The sequence below is a fragment of the Trichoderma gamsii genome (assembly GCF_001481775.2).
Source record: "Trichoderma gamsii strain T6085 chromosome Unknown Scaffold_7.2, whole genome shotgun sequence".
Taxonomy (NCBI): Eukaryota; Fungi; Ascomycota; class Sordariomycetes; order Hypocreales; family Hypocreaceae; genus Trichoderma; species Trichoderma gamsii.
In genome coordinates this window covers 1,064,792-1,077,425 of record NW_020171344.1, presented here as the reverse complement: position 1 = coordinate 1,077,425, position 12,634 = coordinate 1,064,792, and the positions used below count along the sequence as shown (strand labels likewise).

The 12,634-nt window shown below is 30.4% G+C and overlaps 1 protein-coding gene across 1 annotated transcript; it reads right to left on the bottom strand.

The window, feature by feature from the left end:
- Nucleotides 1–8,285: 8,285 nt before the first annotated feature.
- Nucleotides 8,286–9,134, bottom strand: TGAM01_v202983 (hypothetical protein; the record flags this gene model as incomplete). The annotated part of the gene is made up of 1 exon (XM_018800439.1): nucleotides 8,286–9,134. The coding sequence occupies one exon, from the start codon at nucleotides 9,132–9,134 to the stop codon at nucleotides 8,286–8,288; it is 849 nt and encodes a 282-aa protein (XP_018666581.1).
- Between the last annotated feature and the right edge of the window lie 3,500 nt (nucleotides 9,135–12,634).

The window sequence follows — 12,634 nt, the reverse complement described above, 5'->3', positions numbered from 1 at the left end:
CTACCTATATAATTTAAAGAACCTTAAATATAGAAAAACTATACTCTTATATAATTAAGGATATAATAAATATAAGCTATACTTAAAAGGAAAATATATCTTAAATCCTTATATTTATAAGTGTAAACTCTATGGAATAATAGACCTTAATTATAATTATAAGGGATATTTTATATATAGCTTATAAGACTTTAACCATAGCTATAAGGAAGTCTTAAATGCACTAGTAAAAGAATATAAATAATAAGAAAAAAGGTAATAATATTTAAAGAAATACCCCCTAGTATAAATTAATTTACTTATAATTAATATTATTAAAGCTTATAACTATATCTTACTATTACACTTATACCCCCTATTAAGAATAAGACTTATAGAAGAATATAGGCTTAATAAAGAATATATAAAAAGAAATTATAAATACTATAATAACCTATATTATAGATAATATATATATAATAAAGTTAAAGACTAGTATAAATATTAACTAAAATAAGTTAAGTATAAGAAATGTATAATAAATTACTTCCTAGACTATATAATTATATATTATAGCATATATGGAAAAGAGAAAAGCTAATTTTATTAAATTACCTAAAAATTAGTATAAAAAGGCTATAATTTTAAAAACCATTTAAAATAAAGATAAGGAAATAAAACCTTAATTAAAAGCTACTACTGCCTAATTAAGGACTAAAATAAAAAATTAAAATGCTAATAGTGTATAAAATATTAAAATATTATATAGGACTAAACCCATTTAGATAGTATTTAAATTAATTTAATTAAATATAATAATAAGAAATTATTAGTTAAAGGGTATATTAACTAATATCTAGTAATAATATATATAAATAGTAGTATAAATTATAACCTTATTACTCTTAAAATAATAAACTTACTTAAATTACTATATATTAAGAAAAAATAACCTATATATATATTTAGTATTATAATACTTAATGCTAAGGTAATAATTAACTATAAGACTAATTATCTCTTAATTATAATTACTAATTATACTAAGACTATTAAGTTTAATATTATACCTCTTAGTAACTATAACATTTTACTTAAACACCTATAGTTAAAATAAGGTAATCCACTAATTAACTGAAAAACTAAATAAATACTTTAAGAAAAAGATATTACCTAGGAGCTATAACTAAGCTATAAAGAGGGTAAGAAAGGTAAAGACACACCTATAGACTTAAAAATAAAATCTTATATATAATAAAATTAAGAAAATATAGAAAAAATAAAAATAAAACCTAAGAAAAAGGTTAAATTTAATATAAAAAAATTACTAGTATTACTATAATATAACTATAGAAGAGTTAAAGGAGAATAAGTGTGCATTAATAGAATTATTATATAAGTTAAAATAGAATTATAAGCCTTAGATAAAGCATTACTAAAAGCTAAGAAAAAAAAAAACTTAAAGAACTTAAAGAAATCCTTTAGAAAGTACTTTAATAATATTAAAGAAAATATAAAAAACTATTTAGCCTAATATTAGAAATAGTATAGCTACTTTACTTATAATAGAATTATTATATAAATCTTATAGATAGTAAGATAATAAAGTTCTTTTTAATTTATAATCTTAGTAAAGTAAAACTTAAAACACTTTAAGAGTAAATATAAGAATAATTAAAAAAAGAATATATTAGGCTATTTATATTACTAGCTAAATACCTTATTATATTTATATTAAAGAAAAATAAAAAACTTAAATTAATTATTAACTATAAATAGTTAAATAAAATTACTATTAAAGATTAAACCCTATTACTGCTTATTATAAAAATATAAGACCGCTTAACTAATATTAATTAATTTACTGCCTTAGACCTTAAGGGAGCATATAACTTAATTTATATCCGTAAAGGGGATAAATAAAAGATAGCGTTTAAAATATACTATAGATTATTTAAATACTTAGTAATACTATTTAAGCTAACTAATGCACTTATAATATTTTAATAAATAATTAACTATATACTATAAGTATATATTAATAACTTTATAATTATTTACCTTAATAATATTTTTATTTTCTTAAAAACCCTTAAAGAATATAAGGAATATATTTATAAGGTATTATAAATATTATAAGACACTAATCTATTAGTAAAACTTAAAAAATATAATTTTTATATTTAAGAAGTTAAATTCCTAGGACACTTAATTTTACTAAGGCAAATCCGCATAGACTTAAATAAACTTAAGGTAATATAAGACTAAAAGCTACCTAATATAAAAAAGGGAATATAAAGCTTTCTAGGCCTAGTAAATTACTATTAAAGATTTATTAGGAACTATAGTAAAATTACTAAACTATTAATAAACACTATTTAACTTAAAGAAAATAAAAAAGGTAAGAAAAAATAAAAAAATAGGTAACTTATATATAAGCTAAAAATAAAAAAAGCATTTAAATAACTTAAAAACATACTTCTTAATAAACCTATGCTTATTATATATAATCCTAATAAACTATTAAAAATTAAAACTAATTTATTAAATTTTACTATTAAAGGAGTATTAATATAAAAAGATAAAAATAGGAAAAACTATCTAATAGCATTTTTCTTATAAAAACTATATAAACTAAAATTAAAGTATTTTATTTATAATAAAAAATTTATAGTAATTCTTAAAGCATTTAAAGAATAAAGATATTATTATTTAGGAAGTAAGTATAAGGTTAAGGTTTATACTAACTATTATAATATTATATACTTTACTAAGACTTAAAAACTCTCTATGTAATAAACTTATTACTTTAAGATACTATTAAATTTTAATTATAAACTTATTTATTATAATAGCACTATTAATAAATAAGCAGATACTTTAAGTAAAAAAGAAAAATACTTTAAAAAAATTCTGGAATTTAAAGCTTAAATTCTTAAGAGAAATTACTAAGGAAACTATAAATAAATATAGGTTAACACTTTATTTATTATAAAAGAATATAACCCTATTTTTAATAAAATAAGGGAATATATAGTAAATATAAAACTAAAAGAACTCCTAGAAGAAATAACTATTAAAAAAGGATTACTAAAATAAGAAAGGAAAATCTAGGTACTACTGGAATTATAATTAAAAGTAATTTAAGACTTATATTAAAGTATAATTACAGTAGTATACTATAGCGTTTATATTACTTAAAATTATATTATATATTACTATAAATTTCTAGGAATAAAAAATAAAATTTTAAAAGTTATTAAAAAATATAATATATATAAAAAGATAAAAGATAAAAGGCATTAGCTATATAGAATATTATAATTAATTTTAGTTCCGGAAAGAAACTAATATACTATTATATTTAACTATATTATTAACTTACTTAAGTTTAAAGATCCATTAACTGGAAAATAATTTAATAATATTTTTATAGTTATAGATAAACTCTTAAAGTAAGTATATTTCTTATTATATAAAAAATTATATATAGTAAAAAACTTAGTATATCTTTATATAAAATATATATTTATTAAATATAAAATGCTAAAAGAAATTATATTAAATAAAGAAAGTACCTTTATATTTAAATTTTAATAAAAATTAATAGCTAAACTTAAAACTTATTATAAGCTAAGCACTATATTTTATTTATAAATAAATAAATAAATAAAATAAATAAATTAAGTTATTAAAGCATATTTATAATATTATATTAACCTTTAGTAAAATAACTAAGTTAAGATATTATTAATTACTTAAATATAATATAATAGCTTTATAATAGAAACTATAGGAGTTATACTATTTTATATAAATTATAGGTTTATACTAGAAGCCTATAGACTACCTTATAATAGCCTAAATGCAAATAATATATATATACTTATAAAAAATATAATTTAATTATAGGAAGAACTTAAAGTTTAACTTAAATTCTTTAAGCAGTGTATAAAGGAATACGCTAATTAAATAAGGATTAAGGGATTAACCCTTTAAAAGGGAGATATAGTTTACTTACTATAATATTTATATAATAAAAAATTACTAAATATTAAAATAAATAGGCTAAGTAATAAACTAAATTTTAAAAAACTTAAACTATTTAAAATTTTAAAGAAAATTAGTGAAGTTAATTATAAATTAAACTTACTTAAGAATATAAAATTAAAAATAGCTATTTTTTATATATTATTACTTAAGAAAGCATTAGTGGATAAAGAAATAGGTAAACTAATTATAAATAAAATTATTATTTAAGACATTAAAGAAAAATATAAAATTAAGAAATTACTTTATATATAAATAAATAAAGAAATAGGAGAATAGGAATACCTTATTAAATAAAAAGGATATAACTTTAACAAAGACTCTTAGGTCCTAGAAAAAGAACTTAAGAGGAGCGCCTAGATAACTCTGCGGGAATTTCATTAGTCTCTAAGGGTGGAAATAATAATAGGTTTAACTTAAAGGCTAACTAATTAATAGCGTTAATAGACTGGGACAGGCCGACGGCAGAATTAAGCGCTAATAAAGCGGCCTAATAAGCAGCCTCCGCCTCCTTGCGTTTAACCTAATCTAACTCCTTTAAATCTATTATACCCCGCGCAACTGCTTACCTTATTTTTATATACTATATTTTCTTTTACTTATAAAGACACTTAACCTTAGTATTAGTATAGTAATACTTTTCCTTAGCCTCTTTAAGTTTATCCTTTAAATAAAAGTAATAAATAGCAATTTACTTTAATTATTTAAAAGATAAACCCTAAATATTATAATATAATTAATTAAGGTAAATATACTTTAAATAATATAAAGAATTATTAAGTAATAATAAATACTTAAAATAGTTCTTTAAAATATAGAATAAATAATACTTATTTATTTTATTAGCACTAGCAATAATAAAATAAAATAATAACTTATAATTAATAATCTTTAAATAAATTAATTTAAAAATCTTATTTAATATAATAAAGGTTAATATAAAGAAATTAAGGAAATACTAGTAAAAGAAACTAAGAATTAACTATACTTATTAAATAAGGGATATATTATTTATACTAAGATTAATTAAGTCTTAAGGATAAGACTAATAGGAGGGGAGTATTATATTATAACCTATCTCTTATAGTTACACCAATAGGCCTACTGGGTAAGCAGAACTGGATTAATATAGGACTAACTTATTAATTATAAATAGATTATTAAATTATCTTAATGATTTAATAAGCCGGGAATAAATTATTAAAATTTTAAAATAATTTATAATAGATTATTAGATTTTACTAATAATCCTATTTAATTAACTAAATATATAAGTTTACTTCTCTATACTTATTTAAATAACTTAAATAGTTAATTATTAACACAGAATTAAAATTATAACACACTTTACACTGCTTACTATTTAGTGACATTTATTATTACTATTTATATTACATAAAGATCTCCTAATCGCTCCGCTAACATAAACCTAGAACTAAACTCTAGGTTTATCCCTTAGGAATCCCTTATATTACTAACCAACTAGTGTACGGTTTGTTATAATTCTTTTATAAGCAATAGAGAGGCCTTTATATAATATAGCTATAGATCTAGGCTTAGCGGCACTAGACTGGAATGCAGGGCCCTGTAAGGGTCCCTTATCTCCTTAATTATCTCTATACTATACTTCTGCCTTATCCTCTAGCTAAATAACCCTAGTTTTAGGTTTAGGTATATAGATAATATTAATATTATAGCTATAGGAAAAGACACTAGAGAAATTACTAAAATACTATAATAAAAGTTAAAAAATACCTTAAGCTAAGGAAGAGAGAATATAATATCCTTTAACCCAGATAAAGCTAAGCTAATTTACTTTTACTATACTTAAAGGGACACCTGCCTAAATTAAATAAATTTTAAGGGTAAGGCAATTCCCCCTTAAGAATTAATAAAATAGCTTAGCGTTTACCTAAACCTAAGACTCTCCTTTAAAAAATATATTAAGGTTATAATAGGAAAAGCCCTTAAGATAGCTAACTTCCTAAGATTCCTTAATAAAATAATAAAAGGCTCCCCCTTAAATACTATGGCCTTAGTAGCTAAGGCATATGTCCTCCTAGTGCTCCTTTATAGGCTGGATGCCTGGTGGCTAGGCTTAATAAGATAATACTAATTTAACCCTTCTAGAACCACTAGTACTAGTATAAATAATTTAGTTAAGAAAATAAATAAGGCTATTAAGGCAGCGGTAAAAGCTATAGTCCTAGTATAGAAAATAATTAACCTAGAGGTTATATATAGGGAGTTAGGCATTCTAAAGGCCTCGCTAGCTTTAGCCTAAGCGAGGGTCTAAATTAAAGCTAGGTTTACCTGCTTAAATAAAAACTACCCTATTAGTAAAAGAGTAAATAAAAGACTAGCGGGGACCCCCTTAACTAGACTTTAGCGCACGGCTGCCTTAGTAGGCTATATAGTTAAACCCTCCCTCTTTACTTATAATAATAAAGCAGTCTTTCTTAGTCTTAAGTTTAAAGGAATTAAAAAGGAAAAGGCAGCTAAGAGTTACCTTAAACTATTAGACAGCCTTTTAAAATTTACTTTAATTACTTACTTAAATAGCTTATAGAATAAGTTTAGTAATATAAGATAGGGAGCGGTTATCTTTTATAAGGCCTAAGCCATTAAGTTTAATAAATACCTTTTTAATATTAAAGTATATAACATAGAAGTAATTAAAGCCTATAAGGTAATTAAACTTACTAAGGAAAGGGCTTAGCTAGACTTAAGTATTAATAAAATTATCTTTTTCTTAAATAACTTAGTAGTAGTAAATAGGATTCTTAGTTAAATACTTTACTTTTTATAAAATACTTATATAGGCCTTAGAAAAGTTATAAAAAATTTAAAACTAAGAATTTACACTAAAGTGGCCTAGGTGCCTAGGTATAAAGATATATATAGAAATAAAATAGTAAATAAGCTTATAAAAGAAGGGTTAAAGCTTCTTATATTATTATCTAAGTCTATAATAATAATTTATATTAAAAGGTAAGCTAAAAGTAAAAGGAAATAGCTTTAGGAGCTAGACTGGGATTAAAATTAACTGCCTTACTATAAATGCTAGTAACTAAACGCTCTCCTTAAACCCCTGGAACTTTAACTCCTAAGAGCTATACTTTATAGGCTTTATGTAAAAAGGATAGGATATAGGGACTTTATTAAATACTATGAAAAATTTAGCTATAATACTAGGCCTACTTATAAGTGCGGTAAACTAAGGACTTAAGGCTATTTTATAAAATATAAAATAGTTTAACCCTAGCTGCCAGAGGTCCCTAAAAAAGACCTTTATATAAGCATTACTCCCCTTACTTACCTACTAGGCCTTAATAAATATAAGCACTTTTAAATACTAGTAAAGGACATAAGCCTTTATAGCCCTGCCCCCTAAGACTTAGACTAATATAATAAATATAAATTAATATAACACTTTCCTTTATTTTATATAATATATAGTAAACGCAGACTCTAAAACTGCGGCTCTTACTATCCTATTGCCTAGAAGGGATTTATATAACTAGCTTACTTAGTGGATGTTAATAATAAAATAAATAAATAAATAAATATAGTTTCACTAGCACCGTAAGATCTTACTAATCCAAGCTGATAGAATTTGGAGATTCAGGGTTTAGGGTTCTAGATTGAACGAATGATGGAAGTAAATATAACTGAGGTCACTCACTCTCTGAGAGGTACCCCGCCTTCTAAAGGTAAGAATATAACTATGTTATATCAATAAAGACAAGAAACAGCAGTATCATGCTCTAAATATAGGAGCGTGGCTAAAACCAACTACAACTCTCACTGCGGGCTGTTTTTGATGCTGCAGTGTGACTCCCGCTCTAAACACAGCTTTGAGTGCAAGATCTGTAGTCTCATGAGATGATTTACTATTGACTCTTTGATTTCCATACTACCCAAAGTGAGCAAATTTCGTGAGACGTGCGCGAGCCAGACTGCGAGATGGCAGATCAACAAGGGTATGGCTAAGTAGTCGAAAAATGCAGCTAGAAGCAGACATGGGTTGAATTTTCAGCCGGACAGATTCAGTTAATTGTGTCCGAAGGGCAATGTCTCACTCGACCGTGTGTATTAGTATATCAGATCAGTGTACAATGAACATATCACAAGCAGAACATAATCACACAGCACGCGTGCAGAGCAGTTTCAGATATACCATATTAAATTCAAGGTCCCACCACCAGATACGATTGAATAGTTTGCTTTCTGCTCATTCATTCCGATGCTATTCTCTAAGCCCTAGCCCAATGATTGTTCACCGTGTTATTATTCCCATTGCTAATGCCTTTTACATCGCTACGTCCATGATGAACGCCCGTTACCATACCCGTATTGTATGATTGCATAATTGTATAAGTGGCAGCACTCCGTCTCAACGTGAGCGCTTTCTCCACAGCGTTCTCCAGCCATGGGTCACATCCTTCGGCGGTATCTCTTAACTCCTCTAGATTTGGTTTGTTTAAACCCTTGCATTCCTCACTACTGATGTTTTGAAGTCGTTCAGTGCTGTCAGCTGGTGCATATTTCTCAAGTTCATCAGTCAGCGATGAGACATCTGCAATAAACGTGTTGAAATGCTCTCTCTTATAGAAAGCCCATTTGATGCCAACAACTACTTTGTTCTTCTGAACCCTTCTTTCATGAAGAATCCTCATCATTCGGTTGCGCATTCCCTTCAGGTCAGGCGGCATAAGAGTTTCCGTTTCAAGCGGCTGGCTGATGTTTGGAGTCAGCTCAGTTCTCATTCTTGTGGCATCCCGTTTAGCTTTGACGACCGTGTCTCGGATGGCAATAAGCGTCTCTTTCGCCAAATATTGAGTGGGGTCCTCCATAGAACCGGTATCGTATGCAGGTGATGGCTTGTTAGCACCACTGTCCACAGATCCAGGAACAGTTGAGTTATTATCATAGTCGTTAAGAAAGCCTGAGACCTGACCCCAGCGCGAGATACGCAATTGAATAATGTCGAGCTTTATTTGATATCTCTCAAACTCATCTTCGAACTCTCGAGCCAGCTGTATAAGACTGAAGCTATCGAGAATGAAGTGGAAGATGGCGAGTGCGTTAGTACTCGCGTCCATCTTCAAGAATTGAACAATGAAAGTACCAAATACTTGCGAAACAACGACAAAATATTTAACGAGTCAAACATGCACTGAAGCACTGAAGCTAAACTAAAAAAACAAACACCAGCGTACTATAGATGATTGAGAATAGCTAATGTGCTAAAGCTTTTGCTGTTCAGCATCTGAGGCTAAAATTAGGCAGAACTCAGAAGTCGAAATGCCTAACTGCCTCGCTCAACGCATGTGCCACCCACTCTGATGCAGATGCGTGCGCTGGCAAAGCCTGCATATGGCTTTCCATATGGCCAATTATTGGCTATGTAAAAGAAAATCCGCTCCACCCACCACGTATGATCGGTGTCTGGCGGTATCAGACTTCTGGCAGTGCTAATGATGCCTAAATTAGTGAGAGGCGCTGCCTTGAATATGTGTCCGACAGGCAAAGATGGTATTCTGTGGTAGGGCAAGATTAAGTGAGCCTTGCCCTGACTTGTGACAAGTTGTAAAACTTACTGCAGGGTTGAAACCCATCGTCTATTGCCATTTTCTATTTCCATCTCAGCATGGCTGTACTGACTCGAAAAACAACATAGCCCCAGAAACACTTTATTATCATTTGACTAAGGTATACATTTTTACGAGATGTTCTACACTAGAAGGAAACGCCTTTCCTCTCCATGGTACACATACCGAACCCCCTTACATAATACCGTATGTTTGCATGCAGCTAGAATAGCTCATTTAAGTAACGAGACGAGACTCGGCAGGAATAGACGATGGAGACCGTAGATAGCTTTGAAAGCAGGCTTTGTTATTTGGGGTGTTCGATGCAGCATGGCATTCGTGCGAAGATGTGAGCCGCTTGACAGACGAGAGGATGATACATGTATACATGCATCAGTCTATGTGCATAGTACGTCGTCGCTTGTTAAGTTTGCACTAGGCACGGTCCGCCTTTAGGCAAATTGATTCTCTTAACCAAGTTCAATTATGTTATGAGCATATAAGAGTTGCTCATTACGATTGCAGCTTCATAGAAGCAAATTTCTTGAACCAAGCTTGTATGTAACGCCGCTGAATAATCTAGGTCTCGTCGTGTAGAAAAAGCTCGTATAATTATTTTGACTATATCTAGCGGGTGAAGAGGTAGGCTGTTCAGTTATAATAGATAGGTCCCATAATCCTTATAGCCTTCTTGTCCACTGCTCCCTTCAAACGACATATTTTTGAAGATGTGTAACAAGTTTTGTCTATCAACTTTGACGATGACTTACTAGCATTGCGACCCTAGATCAAAGTTTGCGTTTTCTCACACGACCTATGTTACCTTCATGCTGACTGCATTACAATAGCCACGAATCAATTGATGGGAACTCTATGAAAGCCTTGTTAATTGATGCGGGGTCATGTTATATAGTAGCTTCTCATTCATTTCCTGAGGGTGAGCAATAGAAATGGACCGATCCGGCAATCCTCTAGTATCATGTGCAAAAACTGGTATAAAACCCATCCGAGTATCTGCGACACTCTAGCAGAGATTCTAAACCTCGCAAAATGACCTGCATCTTACGACAGAGTAATCAGCGCTCCGGCTACAAATCACTGAACAAAGCTCTCGGCGGCTAGTTATACAGCATACCATGGCAAAACATGATGCCAAAAGAAAGGGCTACTCTCTGATCCCTTCATAACATATTCCGCAGTTCGACCTTCCTGACACATTCTTTTGTTCATGCTACGTCTTCAGCTAAACCCCCGGGAGTATCCTAGAAGATGCCCAGGATCGGAGCGCTAAGATCGCTTGCTACATAGCATCGATCTTAGGCTTGTCAGTGGAGCCTTACTCCGCGTTATTGGTCTTCTACTAGGTGAGGTAGAAGGACAGAAACCGTTGCCTTCGAGCTTATTATAGGACCGCGTCGTAAGTGATTTCGTGTTAGAACAACATACAGACGCCGGGGGAGGTTGGCGACGAATAGTTCATTGATGGATAATAAAAGGTAGAAGCCGCTGTATTGGTGGACGTAGTTTTACCGACGGCGAACGGCACAAAGCCGACGGTAGAAGTTCCAGCAGCGAAAGCCAGAATAGTCCAGACAACTGAAGATGTCTTACTCCGTTGGACTTGGCCACCTTCTAATAACTAATCTTGGTAAGATTAATAATAGGTTACACAAACTCGAAGAGGGGGATATTCCCAGTCTAGGAATGATGCGTGGAGTAGAGTAGAGACAGCTAATCGTACTAGATGAAGAAACAATCCGCAATATAGAAAACAGGATAGAATAACGACAGAGATGCAAATGACGCGATTTATATGCCTAATTACTGTGTTTTGAGCTCCAGAATAATTTGTGGTGCTCTAATCGGTAAGCATGTAATTAGGTATTATTCTTTACTAAAACATTGCTAATCGAGTCCCTTGCTCATGACCCCTCATGTCATGTATGTATATGGGACTACGGAGACTCGGATAGTCTTGAAAATGTATCGTTTCCAAGTTGATCGTGTATCTATGTTTTACCAAGAAACAACTACTACTACTATATGCGTTATACATATGATTACTTCCTGTTACTAAGAATTAACCTCATTGTTACACTACTAGACGGCAGTTCAAGTTAACAGGAGTTAGAAGCAGCCTCTGCTAAACAAGAAAGCATACGTTCTTCATGATACTTGAGCAATGCTCTTAGTAGTTAATGACCAGGTAGCCAAATAGCAGGCTCATAAATGGCCGTGAAGTTAGATCCAATCCGAAGGAAACATCCAAGCCTCGAATGTTATGACTACATGAATTCTAAAGCAGAAACAAAAGACAATACCTCCGATCCCAGCTGTGCAAAGCTTCGTATCACGCACAATCCTAGTCACAGAACTCGACTGACACCATTTACCGTAACAGCCGGTCAGCTAGCGGCATGAGACTAGCGCCCGATACGAGGCGATATTGGGGTAAACCGCCTGTGATTCCGCAACTCCCCAGGCTAAAGCGCGCAATGTCTTGCTCTATTTGCAACATTGATACGCTGCCGTTGTCTTCGAATACGCAAAATCCCCGATTCTGCCAAGCTTCTCGTGATTCCTTATCGTTTTCTTCGCGTGATCTCATGTGGAAGTTGCTAGTTGCTGCAAACGTGAAGATCAATCCGGCATGAATTACGCCCACTTTTCCGGCAATTTTCCTCCCTTCCCTCGCCCATCGCAATCAAAAGTGGATTTTCACACGCTGAGATGGATGTTCATCCCAAAAAAAGGAGAGCCTCGTAAACGTGATGCTACCTCGTATTTCGATCGGCGTCGTGTCACAAAATTCTGCCAGAAACTACGCTGCTTGTATCACCAGACCGTCGCGTCCAGCTTCTCAACTGTACTATATGATATATAAGTGAGAGCGAACGAGGGTTGATCACATTCGGGCGCTCATTGATCAAGCCACAAGACATTCAGTTGTCTTGCTTGCAACTCAAATTCACTTGATTGGATGCCCCTGAGCCTGCTATTGGCCTAGAACA